The sequence below is a fragment of the Candoia aspera genome, chromosome 8, assembly GCF_035149785.1.
Source record: "Candoia aspera isolate rCanAsp1 chromosome 8, rCanAsp1.hap2, whole genome shotgun sequence".
Classification (NCBI taxonomy): Eukaryota; Metazoa; Chordata; class Lepidosauria; order Squamata; family Boidae; genus Candoia; species Candoia aspera.
Window position 1 is genome coordinate 3,302,796 of NC_086160.1, and position 25,217 is coordinate 3,328,012.

The 25,217-nt window shown below is 40.1% G+C and overlaps 1 protein-coding gene across 1 annotated transcript in view; it reads right to left on the bottom strand.

Annotated features, from left to right (window-relative positions):
* Nucleotides 1-3,554: 3,554 nt before the first annotated feature.
* Nucleotides 3,555-25,217, bottom strand: part of PROM1 (prominin 1) — a 50,952-nt gene continuing 29,289 nt past the window's right edge. Inside the window, exons 11-26 of the mRNA XM_063309735.1 lie at nt 23,911-24,070; nt 21,861-22,013; nt 19,635-19,758; nt 18,652-18,755; nt 17,048-17,132; nt 15,503-15,649; nt 15,009-15,080; nt 14,205-14,297; nt 11,556-11,609; nt 10,965-11,045; nt 10,795-10,863; nt 10,517-10,609; nt 9,063-9,178; nt 6,746-6,769; nt 6,203-6,271; nt 3,555-4,087 (exon numbers count right to left, since the gene is read on the bottom strand). Of these exons, the coding sequence (XP_063165805.1) occupies nt 4,069-4,087; nt 6,203-6,271; nt 6,746-6,769; nt 9,063-9,178; nt 10,517-10,609; nt 10,795-10,863; nt 10,965-11,045; nt 11,556-11,609; nt 14,205-14,297; nt 15,009-15,080; nt 15,503-15,649; nt 17,048-17,132; nt 18,652-18,755; nt 19,635-19,758; nt 21,861-22,013; nt 23,911-24,070 (1,463 nt within the window). The 3' untranslated portion in view covers nt 3,555-4,068. The remainder of the gene's footprint in view (nt 4,088-6,202; nt 6,272-6,745; nt 6,770-9,062; nt 9,179-10,516; nt 10,610-10,794; nt 10,864-10,964; nt 11,046-11,555; nt 11,610-14,204; nt 14,298-15,008; nt 15,081-15,502; nt 15,650-17,047; nt 17,133-18,651; nt 18,756-19,634; nt 19,759-21,860; nt 22,014-23,910; nt 24,071-25,217) is intronic.

Below are 25,217 nucleotides of genomic sequence, written 5' to 3' on the forward strand. Positions count from 1 at the left end.
ACTTTCTATTCTATTTTTCTTTTCCTGAGTTTAGATTGTATAGTCTTTTACTGTTTTTAAAAAACTTTCAATAAAAATTATTTTAAAAAACTCTGGCTAATTAAACATATTATGCAAACTTTAATCCTGGTATACTTTAGCAGCTTTCTGAAATGTCCCAGTAAGTATGGAATCTTAAGGCCATTCACCTCTTAATAGAAAGCCTTGTGATCTCCTGTTAAGGCTGGGGTGGTAAGAGTCAGGGACGCACAGGAGAGGAAGGAGCCTTAATTTCTTGTGCAGGAGAGATCAAGTCCTGTTCAAAGCAACCTGAACCTTCTCTGAAGCAACTGGCTTGTTGCCAGCATAGTTTTAGATGGGAAGATTTCTTTCCAATGTGAAAAAAGCAAAGATGCCAACTTTAAGAATGGACAGCCTTGGCTTTCAACCAGGGACAGACTATGTTAAGAGCTCTCCAATCAACAGTCTTGGGAAAGGATATTGACTTACCCTAGCATTGCTTTTTGCTACTTAGCACTTTTAAGAATAGAAATGGTTGAAGAGTTTGGGATAAAAATTCTGCAGGCTGGGGGTGGGGTTGTGATTCCCTCTTCCTTTACTAAATTTTATTTTCTAAAATCCTTTCTTAGAAGTGCAACCTCTTGCCCCTTTCAGGTCTTGTTGCTGCTCATATCCTTTTTTGGTATTTATTGCATTCTTATGGAATTCCTTCCACTGTGAGTTTTGGCACAGTTGCTTTTGATTTCAAGCTCAGCTGTGTGTGTGTGTCTTTACCACTCCAAGCTGAGCCATTCTCTTCTTTGTATATGCCACAAATGCCCATTGTCTGTCTTAAAGAGTTTGTGCTGGCCATGTGGAATTTCAGTAGGGCATCAAGAACAAAAGAGGCAAAGCTTATGCTACCTCTGGTGGAGCTTCTGGGAGGAGAGGCAGAAATGGCAACTCCTCTACTTGAAGTTTGGAAAATTCATCCCCACAGAATGGGCTGCTCTGCCTACATAATCCAGATTGGGACAAAGCAAAGTATTATGAATTTTCATCTTATCCAAATCAAGAATTGGGGGCTAGGGATGTGTGACTATTCCATTAAATCTATCAACTATCAACTTTCCTCAAGGAAATACTGTGGTGGAGATTCATCTGAAACTCTTAACTTTTCATCACTGTATTCCAAACTGCTGTTTAGCTCAGTAGCAAGGGCAGCTGTGCTGTTATTTCTTCTTGGAAATCTTCTCCACCAGCATCTTGGGCCAAAATTTGCCTCAAAGTACTCCAGATTACTCTAAGATGAGCAACTGGTCACTTCTTTCTCTCTGCATCCCTAGGCGCTGCTGAAGACTGCCTTTTTTCAATAGACGTTCTAAAGAAGGGACCCAGCAATAATGAAGCTAGGAAAGCACACTGTCCCTTCACATGCCAACTTCCTCTGGGGGGGGGGGAAGCATGGTCAGTGATGACAAGCATGCCATCATGGCTTGTTACAGATGCCAATGACCACCAGCACTTCTGGAAGACGTTGCTTAAGCAGAATCTGTTTACTTCTGATACAAACCGAAGTTTTAATCTTGTTCACCAACTTCTTCCATTTAAAACAAGTATCAATCAAGACTTTATTTAAATGACTGAAAGACATTGTCAAATTAAAAACAGGAATGTATTAAATCTACAATATTGATTTTATATATATATATATATATATATATATATATACACATATACATATACATATATACATATACATATACATATATATACATATACATACACACACACACACACACACACATACATACACACATACTTAACAGATACACCCAACCTACTTAGGCATTCTACACACTGGACAGTAAAAAAAACTACTGGAAAACTTGCTACACTCAATGGAGTACAAGTCATGGTACTGGTGTTGGGTAGAAGTACTGAATCACGTAGTTTACTCTGAGTGCACAGATTGCATAATTAAACGATGTGTGCACATTAACTGCCCACTCTTTAAATAACCTACAATTATTCTTATTAGAATTCAATTCCAGTTTGGAAGATCCAGCGAATCTCCCAAAATGAATGATTGTCTTACATGTAGGAACACATTCTCAGTATTATTGGCATACAACACAATATTTCTTCAAGTTCCTTCTGCAATTGTCATCTAGTAGTATTGGCCCCTCTTCACAATTGTACAAATCATTCCTAGTCCCTTTCATTGTTCAAGGACAATGGTATGTCACAGTTCATTACTTCACACTGACTGAAAATAAGAGTCACACCTTTGGCAATGTCAGTTAGCCGCTGCAAAGCAGCCCTGATATTCTCTGATGCTTCTCCTTTAAATATCAAACATCCAAGCTCAACACAGCTTCTACAATTCAGAAGTGATGCACAGGAGAATCAGATTTATTCAAGTTAGGAATATGTGGAAGTTTACAATATTTAGATACTTCACCAAAGTGAGCCAGTGGTTGCATTTTAGTGCATCTATCATGTCTGCTGTGTATGTTTGCTGAAGCTCCAGATAGGTTTTTTGGGAATATCTCTTATCTTCTTATATTGCAAAAGATCCCCACTGCTTATTTGTCTATGTGTGTGTTCAGAGACAGACAAATCAGCCATACATCAACCTCCCCACGTAAATAAATATTCGAGCTTAACAACATTACAACTTAAATAACAATAGTGTCTTCAATAAGAATTCAGAAAATGGTAATATAAGCCTTCATTTACATTCATATTTCTGAAAACAGCACAAGAAAGAATGCTGGTTCCATAGTTGCCTTTCCTTTCTTCTTCTTTTTTAACAGCACCAGAGAAATGTTGATCACTTTGAACAGGTTGCTTATGAAAGATAACAAATGTTACTTAAAAGTCTGTTGCGAGACAGCTGTAAAAAACTCAGATACAAAAGTCTCTGTATTCAAATGCATTCTTCATTCATGTAAACAATTCTTTACATAGTGTACAAACATCACTGGACATTTTAAGAAGAACCTTAGTCATTCTGAACAGACTGTTCAGGTGAAGCAAACATAAAATGAAGACAATATCCAGTCAGCCCTATTTCATTACATTTATGTGGTACAAGAAAAAAAAATGAAAATGATTTTATGAAACAAGAACAAAATCCACAACTGATAGGTTTTAATGGTTCCTTGGCAGCAAAAATCAAGGCCACGTGGCCTGATTGCCATTAACCTGTCTTCACTTTATGACATAAGAGTCAGTAATTCTCTTTTTATTCAAAATCGGTTGGCTGTGCCGTCCTCAAACAGGATGATTCAGCTGTGCTTTCCTTGAGGAGAATCTTTCCAGAAGCTGGAAATAAAGCCACAAGACAAAATTCAGAGCTCTTCCAGGGCTGTCCCATTACAAGAGATCAGACATTTAAAAAGGTGAAATTGCTTTCCAATGACGGTGGACACCTGAGCATAACTGGACTGGGGCACAGCCATGTTGAGGATCACGAATGAAGACGATGACAGAGGCTCCATGAGAACCGGTGCCTCTGAGGGGGGCTTTTAATCTTTCCAGTACAGAACACTGAAAAGAAATTATATCAAGCGGCCTAGGTCCTTGTCATCTGCCTGTCCACCCATCCGTGTGATCTCTCTCTGAAAACTGAAGTCTAGGACCGAACCTGACGTGGCAGACAAAGCCAAGGCAAGAAAAAGCAAATGTAAACATGGGCTGGATCAGTCTGGGGGCTATGATCATCATCATCATCATCATCATCATCATCAACCCCCAATGCATCCCCAACAGGGGATGCAGATTCTAAGATGCCCTCCCTTCTTCATCCTCCATCATGTGAACCAGAGCAGAGCCTGTGCAGCCTGCCCTGTGCTTCCCAGTGCACACAAACACACATGAAGTGAAAGTACACACATACATTTTGTACACAGGTGAAAACGGCCACCACTATAAAGGGCTGAAAATGATTCTGGAAGTCTGGCTCCGCAAGATTTCCTTCTTTGTCAGAATGTACGTGAACCCAGGTGTCCACCTTTTAAGGCCATCAAGATTTAAACAGATAAATAAGCCACACAACTTACAGTTAATTATTTCCAGTCTGCGTTACCACTGTTCCACAGAGCTACGGGGGAGAAGAAATCCACAAAAATATAAATCTGCTTGAGATACTACATAAATACGGCAAGTCAGGAACAATGCAATATAGAACAGTCACTGAAGAGTGAAAAGGGGGCCTTTATTACGGTTTTATTCCAATTCCTAGGTTAGGAATGAAAACAAGCAGCCACAATGAAGACATGCATTTGCAATCACAAAGGGCAGCAGGGAATCACGACCTTGTCTTTTTTTTATTAACAAAAATATAAAGCTCTTTATAATCCACTAAGAAGTGAAAGCAAGAACATGCAGGATTGGAAAAGAAGATGAGCAGAGGTTTGTGACCAGGGGAAGAAAGCGACGGTTGTAAAGCTTTGATATGGAGGAATGGGGAAAAGGAATTCAGGGGCTGGTTTCCAAGCTGTCTCAGGTATAACAACAACTAAAGTAATACTTTTGACCATGGAGAGATAAAAGGAAAAAAAGCTGGCTGGTTGAAAGGATACTGATTTTCTTAGCATGCTTTCAACAGATTTCCATGTTAATATCCCTACAGAGCACAGCTTGTTCACTTACTGGTTTCTCAGTGTCTGTTCACTTTTAAAATTAGAAATATTAATGATTTGTGAGAGAAGCAGATTTGGAGTTTGAAGAATTCTGGACCGAATTTCTCAATTTCAGAAATTTGCACCTCACTGCAAAATTGTCCAGTCCTCTCTCTCCGTCTTCTTCTGTCTTCCAAACTCTCCACCCCCCACCCGCCCCCACCCCGTTTCCTTAGCAAATACTGTTGGAGAACCTTGTTTTACTCCAAAAATCCGTCTCTCACCTCTTCCATGCTGGAGGAACTTTGAGACACGTGTTATGGATTTGCCCACGTGTAATTCCTAATTGGTTAGTCATTGCTGCTAGGGCGAACTAGGTTCTCTGAAGGCACTTTAAGATCAAAAAAGTTAATATTTTCTTAAAGTATATTCCAAAAATTTGGAATCTGTCAGTCTATGAAGCTCTTTGGATGTATTGCCCTTGGACCGTGGTAAGAAACCTGATCAGATACTCATGGAAGAATGCTGGTATCCTAGACTCTGAATGTTGGCTAAAATGAAATCTGTCAATTCTCAGCCCTGGAATCAGCTGGATACACTTTTGCGTAGTCTAAGTTCAATTCCTTGTTGTATAATATGGACATAAATGAACAAATATAATTTTAGTAGTCTGATATCTATCTATCTATCTATAAATGGGCTTTTATATGATAGTAAAGGTAAAGGTTTCCCTTGACGTAAAGTCCAGTCGAGTCCGACTCTAGGGGGCGGTGCTCATCTCCGTTTCTAAGCCTTGGAGCCGGCGTTGTCCATAGGACACTTCCGGGTCATGTGGCCAGCATGACGACACGGAACGCCGTTACCTTCCCGCTGAAGCGGTACCAATTAATCTACTCACACTTGCATGTTTTCGAACTGCTTGGTGTGCAGGAGCTGGGATTAACAACGGGAGCTCACCCCGCCGCGCGGTTTCGAACCGCCGACCTTCCGATCGACAGCTCAGCGGTTTAACCCGCAGCGCCACCGCGTCCCTTATATGATAGACAGATATAATTTAGGAATTCATGTGGTTTGCTCTTTTTTATTTCCTGGTTTAGCTTACAGCACTTTTTGTTTTTAATATTTCTCTTATTTCCTACAATTATTCTTTCTTCATTTTTAGTCATTTTTGCTTTTTAATGTATATAAAACAGGTGAGGTTTATTTTTAAAACTATACAATTGTTTTTTTTAAATAAAATAGTGGTATAAGTAGACTGCTTTTTAATTTATAGACAGTAACCAACTATTATAGTTTTATTAAAAAAGAGAAGTATTAAATGTAATGTTTTCAACTTCATATAAATAAATAAGTAAATGTTTTGGAAAAAAATTGTTTTAAAGCAAGAGCCGTTGCTAACTAATTAATCCTATTCCACTGTTAAAATTATAGTACCTAATATTATTTAGGGCATAATGTAAAAAAAAAAAAAAAGTAGCCAAGGAAAAATCATGCAAAAAGAAAAGATGCTGACTTAAAATGTGCAGAAATGTGCATGAATAATACAAAATATATTAAGGATGCTTAAAAGGTGGGTAGTTTTAAATCTGGTTTACCTTGTCATAACTGGATTGTGTATACCATATAATTGCTCTTTATGATAACCATTATTACCATTTTCCAAACTGTAATAAAATGAATATATGAGGAAAGGAGTGGGTTAATGACAAAATGCAATTTGATTCCAACTGTGGTTACAAAGATGGTAATCTAAAAAAGGGCATTTATTTGAAATGTTATCAGTTGCCTTTCCAAAAATTGTTACATAAAACAACATATACCACAAACAATAACAGAATATACCAACACAACTAGTATCCTGCGATATACAAAACAATGCAAATAAGCAGACTCTCATTGGAGCCTGTGAAATATATGGGATTGTAGAGAAATTCTACAAAACTTTCCCTTTCAAGATATTTTGAATGTAAAACTTTGTAGATATGTATGTAGATCAATAGGGCAGAGCTACAGAGAGAAAAAATCAATGATCCAAATATGTAATGCTTGAAAATGCTAAAATGAGTTCATAAAAAAAAAAAAGCAAAACCACAACCACTCCCATTTTACATGCCATAGGATTAATAAAGCTTTCTTACTTTTTCATGGGCATAGTTTCAACACTACAAAAATGATAAGAAAAAAAGAATTATCACTTATGTTACTTCTAGAAGAGAATATTTGGCACAGCAGTATTTCTCTGCTCTTTTTTTAGCAAAAGGGTGATGTAAAAGCGGTCTTCATCCCGAAGAAACAAATGAGAAAAAAAAGGGGGGGAAAGGTTGGAAAAGACACTGGACAAACCTACAGAAAATGGTTCACAAAAGGAAAAGTGGAGACAAGTGAAAAATCAGTAAAAACAGCTATCATAAAGTAATGTGCCAAGTCCCTGAGACAGATGAACTGCAAGAGGAAAAAGAGAAATCCTATTACGCAGAGTGGGGCGTGAACTAAGAGCTACGGCAAGGGAAACGGGTGAACAAGTATCTTCAAGGTACGGCCAAAAAACCAAGATGGCAGAATCAAAACTTCCTTTTTTTCTGACACAAGCAAATAGTCTAAAAGTGGTTGCCAAATAGCAACAAATCCAGATATGGTATTTTCTCTTATCAGCGCTGTTTTGATTTTGGAGTTTTAATGATTAAATGGTTTGATTTGATAGAAATAATGTTACTAAGGTTTAACTAATGGTAAGAGATTATATTTGTAAATGCATTTACTGTATATCTGTATTGGAGAAGGTTGGAAGTAACTTTCTGTTTCTGTTTTCTGTCCCTTTTGCACTTTTATAGTTTTACTTTTTTCTATCTTTTCTATCTTTTGTATTTTGTATTTTAACTTTACTCTGAAAATTAATAAAGTTCTATAAAAAGAAAAAACCAACCAAGATGGCAGCCATAATGGGGCAATCAAAGGTCCGGCTGTTTTTTACACGTGTTGTGCGTGCTCCGGAGAATAAATCCACCCGCTCTTCCCTGTGACGTCCCGTCATCTCTCGGAAGGCTGCTATCACGCCTCCCCTCAGCTTCCTCGTCTTTTGGCTAATCGCACCAAGCAGGGCTGCAACGGGGGGCGGGGCAAGCGGGGCATGTAACGGGGTGCCAAAATGAGCGCTGGGGGGGCACCAAAATGGGCACCGAATCCATGTTTGCCCCGGGTGACACAGACCCTAGTTGCGGTCCTGACACCAAGTCCCTTCAACTGCTCTGTGTAGGATTTAGCTTCCACACCTCTTACCATCTTTGCTGCTCTGGAGTGCTGCCATCTTGACTGTGCCCGCCATTTTGACTGTTTTGGCCATACCTCGCAGACATTCCTAGCAAATGTAGCACGTACAACTGGTTGCCGAGCATCCCACAATCACGTGATCGCCATTTGCACCCTTTCCAGAAAGTCAATGGGGAAGCTGGCAGGGAAGGTCGCAAGTCGCTGGGGAAAATCTCCCCCACCCATGTACCCTCCCCAACCCCTCACACTGTGCCAGCCACTTGTGCCCCCCATGCACCCTTCCGCACCCATGCAGCACCTCTCACGCGCCCCCTTGCACCCTCATGCACCCTCCGCGCACCCCTCACTCCCTCCCCCACCCTGCACTTGCCTGCCTGCCGGTCTGGGGCTTGCCACTTCCTGCTGGCCTCCCCACTGACTTTGGCTGTGGGAAGCCGGCAGGGAGTTGCCTCGCCTAACAACTGTTGGATTCAGTTAATGATAGCATCAGGACTGCAGGGATTGCCGTCGCTAAGTGATGCAGTCGGCCTTTCCTACTGCATCACTTAGCAACAGAAATTCTGGTTCCATTGTTGTCATAAGTCGAGGACTACCTGTGTTCCTCAAGCACAGTTGCACTCCTGAAAGATGACCGTTCTGTGTGACTTTTTCAGTGGTTGTTATGGGGTGGATGGGGGGGAGCCATGGTGCTAAAACACATAAAGCTTCAATTGCTTTGGATGTCAACGTATACCTCCAGAAACTGTAACCATCTTTTCCTCCTCTTTTGTTACGATGCTTATCCTCTATCGCAAGAGGGAGGAACTTGGGGTTTTGAAAGCAGCGGCTTTTTACGGGTTTTTTAAAAAATACACTTGGTTTTTTTCCCCTCAAAACACCCCAAAACATTGGGCATGTGTTACAGCCTATGCTTCCTGCAGCTCTTAAGCGCCCGTTTTTCCTTATGTGCACCCAAATCTCACAGCACAGCCCATCCCATTCTTTCATCTAATTCTAGAGGAAAGTTTCTGAGCAAAAACGTCCCATCAAGTTTTTACAACATCACGTAAAGGCTACCCGTGAGCTAGTCTTTATCTCAGTGAAGCTGGAAAAATGCTTCAGCTTCCTCTGCTTATTTAGATACCGCTCGATTTCTGTAGCCACCCCTTCGTGCCAACGGCTACTCTGACTCATCCCACTCTTACTTACTCGTCGTACACGTCCTCCGTATCCATCCTGCGGTAGAATTTGGCTAGTTTCACTGCACAGATAATGGCAGGGATCAGCAAGACACAGCAGCCTCCCAAACCGAACCAGAAGGCATTCTAGGCAAAAAGGAAACGCAACAATTGGATGCCTATCTAAGCCAAGCTGCCTGCAACTACTATTCCTCGTCCTTTCTGTAGGCTTCTCCGCAGTGACCCTTTCAGCCCAAAGCTATCCATCCTTTTCCCCTTGGATAAAAGGCCAAACTAGAGTCACTTGAGCACGTGTATCCTAGCAATAAAGAAGCAGAACCTCAGTTTGAAGAAGAGGGATGAAAATGTGTTTCAAGGGACCCAGACATTCAAATATGGTTTGCTAAGTCCTCTGGCTTACCAAAGACATTTACTGCTCATGAGATCATATGCCATTTCCTTGCCCGGAAGCCACCAAAAGGAGCTGCAGGAAAATTTACTTTCAGCCTTCCGTTCAACTTCCTGCCTGTTTTTGCTCCTCTAGGTGAGCCAGGAAAGTTATCAAGCTTTTCCCTTTTGCTTCTGAACCCCTGCACAGCCCTTTCTGACACCCCTCTAGGAATGGGGCAGCCCAAGCCAGCCAAACCAAAGAGCAGATTCTAAAACCCTGAACAGCAGAGGTATCAGGGACAAAATCATGCAAGAAAGGGCCCTGCTTTCAAGCGCGCCATCAGCTTCCCAGAATCATCTGGCAACTGCCATTTTGCACAACACTTGAGTTTTATGAGATCCCAGAATTATTCTCCTGAGAAGTTCTGATTTGGGAAGAGGTCTAAACCAAAAATCTGATTTACAAATAGCCAAACAACTAATTTTACTTTACATCGAAGTTAAAGAGATCAAACCACTTTGGTTCAGCATTTAAAAAGCAGTAAAAAAGATCATTTTTCTTGATTTAGGATTTTCAGATACCTAAAAGACATGCAGATTAGTGCATGCATATGTTTTCTTATTTACAGGCTCTTCCTTTACTTTTGAATAAGGCTGGTTAATCATGTCCAGGCTTGATTATTGTGGGTTTGGTCTTAACTGTATTTATTTATTTTGCTCAAAGACCAGAATACATACAAAAAAGTCAAAATACAGGAATAAACATACAAGCATAAATGCATACAAACTGCAAGCTCATACTATCCTAAGCTTTTCATAAGCTAACAATAAAAGAAAAGCCTGACTCAAAATTAAAATGTCCAGAATTTAAATCCTAAGACTAGCATTGCCTTTCCTCTCTGACTTTCTTCACTTCCACACAAAAGCAACATTTATACACATCTCAAAAGGGAGCAACTGAGCCCACTGGAGCTGGGCGACCAAAAAATTCAAATAAATAAATAAAGTTTCCAAGTCTCAAAAATAAGATGGGATTCACTTCTTACTGAAACACCCAGTTGCAGACTATAATGGCCTCCTCTACTTCCCACTTACCAATGAATCTGTTACGTAGCTGCACAGAAAAATATCGACGGCCGTATCAATCGCATTTGCAATTGGTTTACAGGTTGCTACTTCCGTAGTAATCTGTAAGAGAATGAGACACAGACTTCTAATCCTTCGAAACCCAAAACTCTCCATGATCATGCTTCTCCACACCCCTCTTAGGACAGAAACATGTATGCAATTTCAATTCTAGGCAGCTTCTGTTATATTTGATCTAGATTTCCATAACTGAAGAGAAAACAAGCGAATAAACCAAAACGTCTTACCGAATCCTTCACCCATTCTGAATACTGCTCAAAGTAACCTAATATAGTATCCATGTATTTCTTAGCTTCCTTGAAAGGAAAAAAAAAACATTGTTAAGGGGCATATAAGAATTCCAAGCAATATTCAGTGTAAGGATTTTTTTAAGGGTCACTCTAACAAAGAAATTTACCTGGACAATTATAAATGAAGCGTTGTTGTTTATAAGAAGTTGAGTGGCATCAATGGCACTTATTACGTTTCTCACTTTTTCCTGGAAAGACAGCAGGAGAGATCTTAAGTCAAGCCAACCCTCCAACTGGGATGACAAGGTCTAGAAACAGTGCCCACCCAGTAGAGCCAGGTTGGCATGAAAATAAGTGATGCTTATATACATCAGTACTGAAAAGTATTGGTTTTGGCAAATGGTTATGAAAGATAGATTGATAGATCAATAGATAGATCAACAGAAAGACAGATCGATCGATCGATCGATAGATCTCCATGGTTATTTGGAGAAAATGAGTTAAAATCCATAGCAAGATGTTTTAAAAGCATTCTGGATAGGCCACTTCTCTTTTATTTAATTTCCTATTAAATAGAGATAATGTACGTTGGAGTTTTCTGCCTATTCTTTAATACTTAATTAAAACTTTCAAAAGTTCATTAAAACAATAGCTAGTTTTTAACAAAGGTAATCAAACATACACTTGGCCTATTATAAGCAAAACATTGAGAAATAAATGTTCATTTATTCTGGGGAAAAAAAGAAAGAAAAACTTACTGAAAGTTCTGATGACGTTTTCTGCAGTAAGCGAATACTCTGGTTTAAGGTACTCTGGTTTAAAGTAAACAAAAGGAAGATTTTATCTCTATCACCTTATACTGTATTCAACAAATAACTTGAGTCATACACTTTTTTATGCCATTGCTTTGAACATTTACCAAACAACAAAGGTGGGGTTCCTTTGGTTAAAAATATGAAAATAAGGAACAACAGCAACAGTACCACAACTAGTTTGGTTTAGTAATATTCAAAATATAATTACTGCATAAGTTTACTATGCCTGTTTGGTGGATGGTCCTACATCTGCAACAGGAACAGATGATTATAGTAAGTGGATGAACACAGACTATTTGCTAGCATTACTTTGAAGTCCCTGTATCACCAAAATCATTGGGACTACACTAACTTAAATCTGAGTATTTTTATTAAAGGGCAGAACTACATGTTACACAAACGATGAGATTGTATTTTGGGTTGCACATTTCCCCAACTTCCTGTTCTGTAGCATGGCTACAAATGGTAGATTGAAACAATTGAAAACCCTTGTATCCCATAACATCTTGCAGTTTGGAAAATGGATCTAATTAACCACTGGCTCAGCTTGTGCTGCGGAATACAATTTAACGGGTCCTCCTCTGATCGCCAAGGCAGTCAGGGTGCCTTGCAAACATTCATCCATTTCCCCCAGTTATTTCAAGGGCAGAGAGTGGGGGATTTTTTTTTCTGCTTATTTTTTTTTTCAACAGCAGAGGACAGGAAGACCAAGGATGAGATGGGATGCTGTGCATATGCTTAAACTGTACAATTCAGGAAGAAAAGTACAAGAACTTAACATGGGCTGAAGCTTATGAAGCAGTTCAGCATTTATAGCAACACATAATTCAAGTATTTTCCTTTCTCTTACAGTGTTAAGTTTGTGTATCATGTAGTTTAATCAGCTACTAGATATTCCCCTATACAGTTATAAAGCACCAGCATTAACACTGGTCTTCGCATGTGCCTACGGCAACATTTTAGGAGTATCCCAAAAGGATTTTCTTCAAAAATCTGTGCATCTAGTGTTCACTGGCTTTTAACATGCTTTGATGTTTTAAAAAATATTTCTAGCTATTGAACTAAGGTTCAACATTAGCAAAAGCAATTTACTGTGAAGCCTTTGATGCTTTTCTTCGCTTCCACTGAAATCAAACCTAACTACATGCTTAATACTGAAGTCGAACAGCCATCTGTTTGAAACAGGCCTAAACTAATCATTCAATTTTAGCTTAAGAACGGGAAAACACTTACCCTAGCTCTAACGTATTTCTTGACAGCCAGTTTTTGGAAATAGAAGATTGAGAATGATTAAGAATTAATCAGCAGGAAAAATGATGGCAAAAAAAAAAAGCAATGAAGCAGAACAGGCTTTTCAGAGAAGAAGATATTTCAAGACAGATTACCGCAACATGAATAAAAAATTAGCACATATACACAGAGAAAAAAAGTCAAATTAAAGCCTGAAATCAGACAAGATAAAGAAAGCCACAGCAGTCTTCATGACTGTTCAGCTCACAACTTGGCCCTCTATAACTTCAGAGAACCTCTATGCTGGTATAACAAGGAAGTTTAGTTTAAAAGTAGAAGCAAACTAAAAATCTCTTTCTCAGTTAAGGGCCAGAGGAAAATGCAGACATAAGACTCCAAGTCTCTGTTCACGTAGGAATGTATCATCTAGTTTAATTGAGGCCTATAAATGTCCAGCAGGTTACAAAAGCACCATTTTATTCTAAGCATCACTTTATGATAATTAAGGTAAAGGTAAAGGTTTCCCTTGACGTAAAGTCCAGTCGTGTCCGACTCTAGGGGGCGGTGCTCATCTCCGTTTCAAAGCCTTGGAGCCGGCGTTGTCATAGACACTTCCGGGTCATGTGGCCAGCATGACGACTCGGAACGCCGTTACCTTCCCGCCGAAGCGGTACCAATTAATCTACTCACATTTGCATGTTTTCGAACTGCTTGGTGTGCAGAAGCTGGGACGAGCAACGGGAGCTCACCCCGCCGCGCGGTTTCGAACCGCCGACCTTCCGATCGACAGCTCAGCGGTTTAACCCGCAGCGCCACCGCGTCCCCTTTATGATAATTAAGTCCATGTCTAAATTTTTGAGGAAAATTCCCTGTTTATGTTCCAAATCTATCATCCACCCACCCACCCACCCACCTAATCTGTATGTCACCCAACTCCCAAATGGAATAGAATCATAGAGTTGGAAGGGACCTATGAGATCCTCAAGTTCAGCCTCCTGCACATTGCAGGATTCACTACACCATCCCTTATCCAGCCTCTGCTTGAAAATCTCCGGTGAAGGAGAAGAAACCACTCCATGCAGTAACCTGTTCTACTGACTCACAAGATGTTCTTCCTCTACTCTGTATTGACATTCTTGAAGTTTCATCCCATTCGTTTTAGTCTTCCCTTCTGGAGCAAGTGAGAAGAAGTCCAAATTCTCCAGAACATGACCGTCTCTCAGATATTTGAAGACAGCCAACCTGTCCCTCTCAACCATCTCTTCTGCAAGCTGAACACACTCAGGTGTTTTCAACAGGTCTTTCCACATTATCAGTGTGACATATTATAGCTTATGCCAAGAACAAGTTTAAGTTTTTTACCATTGCTTGTTCCAATGGAACAACTCGCTGGCTATGTATCAGCCGAATCGTGTTTGCGTGTCCTTTCAAAGCGTTTTCTAATGCTCCTTTGGGCTGGAGATACAAGTAAACAGTTTTATATGCAGTGGATAGTTTTCAATATACAAGTTATCCTGTTTTTTTAAAGAACAGGAAAGCAATAGTTCATCAAGTATCAGACAAGGAAAATGCTCCCCAGATTAATGAGAGATACTCCTTCTTGCCCCACCTGAATGCTTCCACTTAGAATAATATATTAACAAGAGAATTACATGCTTTCACGTGAGGTAAACTAAACCATTTTTCCAGTAGACCAAAAAGTGCAGAGATACCTGCTATTGAGAAGTTGCATTATAAATATGAAATATGAGATTGCAGGCCAGCAGCTGATTAACAACAGAACAAATTTTCTAAATTGTCATGTTCCTGTCCAAGGTAAAAATCTATATTCTTCCCAAATGTATTCTAGATGGTCTTGGGGTCTTAATAGAAGCAAAACAAGTTCTCTAACGTAAACATTTCTCTTTTCCCCTGAATGATTATGTCCTGCAGACCAGGCTTAATTGTTCCAGGGGCTCAGCATTACCCATGAGTTTCAAAAGAAGCTACTCAAAGCCTTGAGCCCCAGAACAACTGTTGGAAGGATGCTCTGTACATTGGATGCTTTAAGGAAGCTTCAACAGACAGACGTTACAACAGTGTCACTCGTTCAGATCCAGATTGTAGGAAGATTGTTGAATTATCAGGCCACTTAGTCAGTGTTCCATGCCAATGAATCACACTTACCAGCTGGTCTGCTCTTGCTTCCAAATCATTAGCAAATAGTAACAGATCAACTTTGGTGATGCTCTTGTTAATCTAGAGAGAGAGAGAGAGAGAGAGGAAAATCACTGCAGCATCAGACATTGTAGGAAGAGCACAGGGTTAGTCTGTGGTAGCAAAACATCAGGAGTCGTCTGGTAGCAGAACAAAGATGGGCAAGCCTTCTCAGGGTCTGCAAAAAGCCACTGTGTCTTTGCTCCCATCTGCTGGCCATCCCGATTTTGGCAGCCTGATCGGTAGTGCTACAGAAGCGACTGCCTCTTTTGTTTTCAAAGGGCTGCAAAGTGCCCTGTGTACTGATGCCACGGCACAGAACAATTGCTTCTTACAGCTATCAGAGTAATGCAAAGCGAAAAACAGCTCCATGTCAGGTATCTGGAATCAGAAGTTCAACCATGTTCCATCTCTTTCCCTCTCCCACCCCAGCCACCAGAAAAACAGTTTAGTCAGCCCCTTACCTCTGACAGGTATGCTGCAAAGTTTATTTCATTTATTCCTGAAGAACCAAAATTCAACAGGTTCTCTTTCCCAGTGTTGTTCAGCAAATCTATATTGCTTAAATTTATATTGATGTACTTGATTTTAAGTGACACATCTTCCGCATACTATGGGGGGAAAAAAAGCAAAAGGAAACAGTCCTCAAATTTTGATGCCTCTCATTACTAGGAGTCATGCTGGGAGCCTACAAATCTCTCTTGGAAGTTGCTCATTCCTACCATGTACAACAGATCAATCTATACTTCACTGACATTGAACCAGATGCATTTGAAGAATTTGCAAAGGGCCATTCATTCTGGCAAGGCAAGGGGACAATATCTGTTCTTTCTAACAGCATCCCCTGCAAATGAGCCTGAAGCTCAAGGCTGTCCTCATTGTTTAAGAGGACTGGGCACTGCGTTGGAGCACACTCCAAAAAGGTGTTTCAGTGTGCACACAAACATTGTACAGCTCTTTAAAAGCAGCTGCATTTTTCCCCAAAATTGCAAAGCTGCTCTCTAAAGTTTTTTTAAACAGGAGTGGTAGCATCTAACTACCTTGGCTGATCTCAAAAAGTGAATCAGAGGCAATCCTGATTAGAATTTGGACAAGGAACAACCAGGAAATCCCAGAGCCAGACTGGGAAATCAAAACAATATCCTGGAAGAAGGGAATAGAATCAAACCTCTTTCTGGTTACTCCTCCCAGAACATTATCAACACATCTGTGAACTGAATTCAACTCAAAGGAGATTTCATCTTTACTAACTCTGCAAGACTAAACAACTGGGATCAGAATACCCAAAAGAACCCCTTTTCCCATGTCAATCCACCTGGTTGCTGCAATAATTCCTTCCAGATTGGGCCACATCCTGGGGACCCAGATAGCCTTTTCTGTTCTGGTGCCCATTCTGTGAAAACCTGCCCTCTTCTCTGCCCCCAAGCTATTGGCATGTGCTAATTCTGGCACGTGGAAGAAGCACTTTTAATTCAGCCTGGCACACTGGCATCTTAGGATGGTACAGACAGACTGTGCATGGACATTAATTGCTTCTGTTCTATTATTTTGTTTGATCTATCTTATGACATTTTCTATTGTACTCATTTTTAATGTTTGACACTGCCTGGAGAAACCTGGCATCAGAGGTGCTTTGTAAATATTGCATAAATCCCAAAACAATAAATGAAAACATACAGTTCATCCCAAGAGAGGAAAAAGCCTAAGGCAAAACTGAGCTGAAGGAGAACCCAAAACATTTAGTCTGCTTAAACATAGATAAGCTGCCAGGGAGAGAATGAAAAACTGGGACTGAAGGACAAATGAACTGGAATGGAGCGTCCTGGAGGTGGTTGATAGTTTGACTCTGCAACAGTTGTAGAATTCAGGTTTGGGCCAGGGGTTCAGTCACTGCTCTGCACAAACAGCCATTCCTGTAAGGCATATTTTCCAGCAAAATCCAAAATAAAACAACCTGCAAAACACTGCACACTAAAGTATTAAGACACTCACATAACTGTTAAACTTACCACACTAATGTTTAGGATTTCATGGATATTGAAGAGATTTTCTAAATGGAGTGTGGTGTAAATGCCTTTATTTTCCTTGCAGTCACTAAAAAGATATATAGCCAAAGGTAAATCGACAGTTTGTTTCCAATTTTAGATCCCAACATCTTCCATTAGAAACCCATTTGACTGAGCCATTTGGACAGAGTATTGGCCTGAATCCAAAGAACTAGAAAGATTTTTCATTTATTTACTTATTTCATTAAATTTGTTATGGCTGCCCACTCCAGGAGATTAGGCAGCTTGCAAGATCCTCAAATATCCAAACCAAACACTTCCGTCCTCCTCTCACAAGCACATTCGTAGCTAAGAATTATTTGGACAACTCGTAATAAGGCATGAAGCTCTGGGGTTCAAAAGCCAAACATTAGAAATTTCACCTGACGTATCTAAAGATTTGGACGTTTCAAATAACTCTTTGGGAACTAATTAATAAACAAAACTATTTTTTCCAAGATATTTATGTATGAGATATTTCTGTGTAACTGTAGAATTAGAGCTTCTCTCCAAAAGATTCAGCAAACTGATGGACTCCTTGACAACTTTTGGCCACACATTATGAAAAGAAAATAGGAGTAGTAACTGATATCCAAGCCACTATTTAGCTTCTGCTTCAAAGCAAGAATAATCCAACCTTTCTTCTCTTGTTAAGAAAAGACAACTTAAGGCAGCGACATCCAACTTAAATAAATGTCACTGCATCATTTAAGCCTAAATATGAAGGGGCAATGCCCAAATTAAAAAAAGCAAATCATTAATGAAATCTTAAGGGTCAGCAGTAAATCTGAATCTCAGAAATGGCAGAAGGATGACGCCAGGTACATTTTGTTGTCGTTGTTTTCATTGTTATTTCATGTTGTTTTGGAGACTGAATTCAAGTCCACAATTCAATTTAAGCTTGACTTGGTCTAAGTAATTATCTATACAAATACATAGAGACAAGTGTCATTTAACCCCAGTGAACAGCTAAATGCTTATGAAGATGGAGAAAGTATTAGATACTTTCAGACCAAAGAAATGCAACCCTTGAAGAAATGAGTATTATGGGGGTCATCACACTGCTGAGCAAGAAGTTTCCTCAGGCTCTTATGTTACACCTTGGTGCCTGGAAACGGCTTTGGTTTTTCCTTTCTGCTCACCTGTCAACTTTTTCAAATTCACAATAACAACTGATCATCTCAGTTGATTGATTCCAGTACTGCAAATTCTTTCCTTCCTAGAACTGCAGAATAACTGTAGGAGACCCCTGGGTCCTCCCTTCACACCAGGAAATTCCTGGTCACTTCCAGAATTCAGAAGCACACCTTGGTAATTTTTGTACCACAGACGTTTGACATGATGATCTCCATGAATTTTGCAATCTGCATCATTGTGCATATATGTAAATGTGTAGAATGATAAAGTGGTACTTTATGGGCTACAACAAAACAAATTTTAAAACAAACAGGTAAGTGTTCCCCTTTGACCAGATTGTACTGGCCCTCAGTTTTCAGATGACTGAAACTATACATGCAACCTCAGAGAAACTAAATATGTAACGGGAGCAGGAATCAGTGAAAAGTTACCTGTAAACCTTTTCAAATGTCAAGTCAATATCTGGATTTTTCAGAATGATGCCAGATAGATAGTGTTTCCATTGGCGATTAAGCAAATAGGGTGTATCCAAAATCTAAAATGCAATTTGAAGAAGAGGCACTCATAAATCTAATTTGGCTTCAACAAACAATACTCAGAAATGTATTTTATTGCAACTGTTTTGAAGTAACAAGGAGCTTTGTTGTGTAATACCCATTTCCTAAACTTAATGGTTTTATTATACCGATTGACCTAGAAGTGATAAACTTTACAGTATTTCAGAGGCCGTGATATTCACTAAACTTTACTGAAGCACTAAGTAGGCACTTAGTTTACATCAAGCCAGGTTATTTAAGTAGAAGTAATATCTTGGAATGACTGAAAAACTAAATAAGGAATCCAGTTCAGATCCAATTTCTGCCATGAACAAGTTTCCTCATTTATAATATGTGGTTAATACTTATTATCACCATCTACTTTACAGAACTATTTTATAAGTAACACAACAAAGACTGTCTTCCATGCTACCCCAAGCTATAACGTGGCACCCCAATAAGTCATATGTTAGGGCATGCTGCCACTTCATACCTGCTAGTTTGTGGGCAGGTATAGCTAACAAACCACAGATGCTTCCAGCTGTGGCTTGGTTTCACTTCTGAATCAGGAACTTGATGCAAGATGATGCGGTTCATGACCTGGCTTTGTGCTTTCAAAAAAGGAACAAGCCAGAGTCCCTGGATCAGATGATAATGCTAAACTATGATGGAGCCACGTGTCATTTTCTAGCTGTGCCTTTCATGGAAGAAACCAGAGACTGAACACTGCTCATCCACAGCAAAGTCAAAGTATGGCCTGATGTGTTGTATGAACATGCAGAACATTTTATGAAGTATTTTGAACATTTTACAAGTACATGGCAAACATTAGAACTAAACAAAGATGTGGAAATCCTTGATTATATAGAATGCCCTACTTGGAATAAAGTCTTGTCATCAAATGATTCACAGATGAGCTTCTCCACATTTCCACCGGTAATGAAAGTGGCCACCACTGTCAGCATCAGAACCCAGGAGAAGAGGAAGCTGAAAGTAACCCCACTGGTGGGGGGGAAAAAAACAAGAAAAGGAAGGCATCTTAACAATGCATCCTCTTGTAAGTATTTTAACCGCCAACTTAGACTAAGGAAAACAAATGTAAGAATATTTATCAACTCATAAGTATGTGGTGATTTTCCAGGCCAAAAGTAAGTCTGTAAGTACAGGCGAAGGGACCATGCAGTCCTCTTTGTTGACATAGCTGCGCTGAGAATCTGTGAAAACAGGAGCCGGACAGAATGCAACCCTTCTGAAATACACAGAAGAATCCGAGTCTTGCCTGGGAAGCTTTAGCGTTTCTCCCCCAAGTTCTATCTTTCTGAGATAAAGCACCTGCCTATTTTCTGAGAAAGTGTTCATAGGGTGTCTCTCTCTGTTGTCCCAGAACCTCAGATGAATTTTGAAAGGCCTGTTTTTTTAGGTAACTGCACGCATGTAGAATAACTTTTATACTCAAAGAAGCACTTTTTTGAGGTTTACAATTCCCTAGATGATTTTTAAAAAGCTCCTTCTTAGAAAAGGTCGTTTTATCAAAAGATTGTTAAGGGGCTTATCTTACATACAGCAATGAGCTTGATTCCCCCCTTTCAGTGAATCAGCTGAAGAATTCCATTTAACTCCATTTACAATAATGCAGAGTTTTCAGCCACTGAGATGCTCCCCCCTTGAGATATATTCAACTCTCTGGGGAGGAGGGGGGAAAAGAGAGATCAGATTTGAACCTGAGAACCTATCGTTGCCAATTGCTGGTTTTCTGCTCTAATTATGGCTTTTCTAATATTGCAGTACAGTTAGCTTGACAAAAAGCTGAGTCCATGAGTCTGCTATCTTTGAATTTGAGTAATGGTCTGCGTGAAGCTGGACGATTAATATGAGCCCTCCTAGAGTATTTAATCAACTCCCGCTTCCACTAAAAGCAATCCAGGAGCTGAATCCAAGCATTGTGGGACCGCCTATACCTCTAAACCAGTGTTTCTTAACCTTGGCAACTTTAAGATGTGTGGACTTCAACTCCCAGAATTCCCCAGCCAGCATGTTGGCTAGGGAATTCTGGGAGTTGAAGTCCACACATCTTAAAGTTGCCAAGGTTGAGAAACACTCCCCTAAACCATACGTTGACCATGTTCTCCGTTTTTTCTTTTAAAACACAGAAATCTTTTTGGCTGTGTTTAGACAATGCTAAGCTGGAATCATTTAGAATATTATACTGGTGCCTCAACTCTGGCTTGCCTCAGCAAAGCAGATAAGCAAACCAGGAAACCCATCATGGTTTGCCTAGGACAATGTACAAATTGGGATGCTCAGCTCATTTTTCTCCTAATGAGGCAGAATCAGAAGCCCAAAATAAATCTGGCTCTCAATTCTCTCATGTGACTCCCAGTTCAATGTCATACCATTAGTTTGGTCTAGTGGTTAAGGCTCCAGGCTAGAAACCAGAAGACTGTGAATTCTAGTCCTGCCTTAGGCATGGAAGCCGGCTGGGTGACCTTGGGCCAGTCCCTCTCTCTCAGCCCAGCTCACCTCACAGGGTTGTTGTTGTGGGGAAAATAGGAGGAGGAAGGAACATGAGGTATGTTCCCCGCCTTGAGTTATTTATAATAATAATAAAGGCGAGATAAAAAATCTAAAAAAATGCTTTCATTGCTCCAGCTGACATGCTGTAACTCAGAAAAGAATAAAATCATATAATCCCATATAATTAAATCCCACTTATTTAAAGAACTGTTGATGAAAAAGAAAACATGGATCCTTTACAATAAGCAAGAATTCTGATTTCAATTAAGTATAATCAACTGAGTCAATCTGAAGATTTTTTTTAATGGGATTCGAGGTTTAGTATTCCTATCTTCATTGTACAAGTTTAGGAATTTAATCTCTTCTCTTAAGGGCTTGTTATCATTTGTTTACAAATCAACTTACTCTTGTATTCTTTTTTAAAGTTTTTCATCTATTTTCCTTAGCTCCAAAGTTCACACAACATAATGCGAATCTTAGTAAAACCAAGGCAGACTACTTCCTCGCCTTTTTTGTATTTTGTCTTCCCAATGTCTTTCTTCAATGCAATTCTCTTAACCTGGGGGAAAGATTAAGGGGCAAGCACTCACGCCATCAGGAAATTCCCTCCAGTGTTTGAGATGCAGCCTCTGGTTGTTGGTGTGGCATTTTTGTCATAGCCACAGGTACCACATAACAATCCCAGGTAGAAAAAGACCAGGATCAGGATCACCAGGCAGCACAGGATTAGGCAACCCAGCCACCTAAACAGAGCAACAGAAAGGTAATTCCAAATTGAGAATATTGGGCATAGCAGAATAGATGAAGACCAAAGCCATGGAAACCCAAAGATTGAGAACAACTGAGTTCTGGTTAACATGATCAATGCTTAGCCAGAATAACAATAAATCTTGCAGTTTTCCTATTTGTCAATTTGATTAGGTTTAGATCAGCAACAGATTAATTATTATACACACACACCCACATATTCAGTCAGTCCTACCCTCTTTATGATCAACAACCAAGCACGGGACATCCAAGATAAGTAACAAAGTCAATGGCCAATCCACAGCCAAGCACATTTCTCTGAGTTTTCTACTCTCGTTCAAGAACATTAGAATTAGACCTAACAATGTTTTCCTGCAAAAGAACGCCCCCTTTTTTTTTAGTAAAAGGGACTAAGATGCAGGAATACACCCTAAAATTAAATGATGGAAGGAATATATTCAATCTGAGAGGCCTGGATTAAGCAACAATTCAACTCTATTATAGAATCTCACAGTTCTGCAACAAAGATAAAAGTACAATTTTAGCTTAGCTTGTGGCAAGTTGTATGTTGAGAATCTCTCCCTGTTGCAGAAGTGCACCTTGGAAGACTATAGTTGGTTCTAGGTAATCCAAATTTTGTTTTATTTGTTGCTAATCAAACATTAATTTTATGGATATTCTGTGCTGCCAATAAACTCCTATTTGCATATTAATGGCAACAAAACACTATTAGCATTACTGTGCAACTGAGGATTTAAAAATAGATTATAGTGTTTCAAAGAATTAAGGTAATTTAAGAGACAAAATACTGTTATGTCAGAGCTGAGAGTATCATCCAAACAGGAAATATTGAATTGTTTGCTAGTTAGATGTAGGTATGTGTGTATGTATGTGTGTATATGCGACTTTACCCTCTGGAACCTTAATTAAGACTCAGATGATTGTCTTTGATTTCTGGATGGACTTACTGACTAGTTTTCTCTCTAGCCATGAGAAACCCATTTTGGAATTAGACTCCAAGATGTGCTGATTTTCCACTGCTTCCAACCTCTGGGGCAGAACAAGGCAGCTTTAGTTATATGCAATTTATAGTAATTTAACTCTACCTGAAGTATAAAATAGACCTAAAATATTTTGGCTTTGGAATGCTGCTGCCCTACATGTTTTTTTTCGCAGCTCATAGTGTATCTGCATTGTGCTTGCAGCTATGCTTCTCCTCTAGTTTAGTGTCATGCTCCCAGATCAAACGTTCCCAGAACATCTGATCCGACTCGCATGCATGAACGGACTCAACACAGGTTGAGACTTGCGAGTCAGTAGACGTGGGAGGGGGGACAAGTCAGGAGTGTGAAAGCATCTTTTTCTCTGTACTGCACACTACAATCCATTAGAGAGATTTCTAGTTAACACATATGAATCAGATTTAATGGTAAACTGAGTAGGCAGTCATCACATAAAGTTGCAAATAGAAGTTCCCGCACTTTCCCCAAGTTAAACAGCCCAGTGAACTCAACCCCCTCCCCCTTCTTCGGTACGCAGCCCCTCTCTTCGTGCCGGGTCATTTAGTTCTGTGCAGATGTCTGCAACGGCTCTGCCGGTTGACCTTGGGTGCCAGAGATAGTCCAAACAAGATGCTTTCACACTCCCGGCTTGTCCCCCCTCCCACGGGTGAGTCTCAACCCGTGTTGATTCCATTCATGCATGCGGGTCGGATCAGATGTTCTGGGAAAGTTTGATCTGGGAGCATGACCTTTAGCTAGGTATCACTAACACTTTCACCATGCCGAGTGCACCCCCTTGTTTAGGCTGGAAGTAGCAGTTGTACTGGTATTGATCGTCAGTGATACCTGCAGATAGCCTCTGCATTTTGCCATCAAAACAATACACACATACCTGTAGAAATCATATTGCTCCACTAATGGAAGATAATCCTGAACGTACGCTTCACTCTGAGTAAGATATACTGTGAAATCTGCTAGAATCTTCTGGATGGGAAGCGTTTTGGTAAAGGCTGTGATGTTTGAACCAACGGTTTCCAGGATATTTTTTATATCTGAAAAGGACGAATGTGTGTTGAGGACTTCAGTTACACAGGATAAAATGACTTGCCACAAACCAAAGGGCTTATTAGACCCCACTCTCCATGTAGCAGAAAAAGGCATAATGGAAAGCATGAAGACAGAAAAAGCAAGCCTTGAATGTTGCATGCTCACATACGGATGCAATGCTTAAATTAAATATTTGTGCAAGCTTTCTACTGCAGCATGTTCACCCTAATGAAACAACAGCCTTGTTCTCACCAAGGAGACAAGTCTGTGTCTGCTCAAATGCCTACGTAAGAAAATGTGAAAGCCCTGAATCGTGTGAATTCTCACCTGCAACCCATATGCAAGCCTACCACTTTGAGGAGAACCACAACAAGGACACTTCGATAGCCACAGTGATTTGGCTAAAAGGGTGGAATCTGATTCATCCTGCTTATTCATTACCTCTTCTAGTCAATCAAGGCATTCTGCTTACGTATTTTCTTACAGTAATATAGGCTGTCCCTGCTGTTGGTATTATACAGGGCAGGCAGAAGCCAGAAGCATTTCCAGGTGAAACAGGCCTCCAGCACTTGTCCTCCTGATGCCTCTGGGCTCCATCTCTTACCTGCTGTCCACCATCTTTACTTCTTAAGAACATCTCTTGGTCTAATTGGAGCCCAAAGGAATCAAGAGGGCATCTGAAATCTGAGAAGGAGAATAATACAAGAGGGAGGGCCTGGGAGCAGGAACAGGCTGGGAGGACCCTGGAAAGCAAGAAGACTAGGAACTGGCAAGTAAAGCATCTGAGCTACTGAGAGCAATGGGGTGAGACCAGGAAGTCTAATGCTAACCAACAGCAGGGCAGAAAAAGCAGAGACGTTCCCTGTGAGCGCTTGCTTGAGGAGGAAATGGAGAAGGTCTGTTTTATGAGGATGTTCTTAAAAGAGAGAAAAATAAATAACTGGAGGGAGTGGATACCTGGTGCCAGGAAGGTGGGATGGGGTGGGATGGGATGTGATTTGAAAGTGTGGAAAGTTTGCTGCCTCACAGCAGCAATTTTGTGAATGTGCCTAAGACACTTTTTCAGAGTACCCTATAGGCCTACCAGACCCTTGTCCTCTATGCACACAACCTCCCCGCTACTGAGGGTACAGTACGAACTGAACTGTAGCT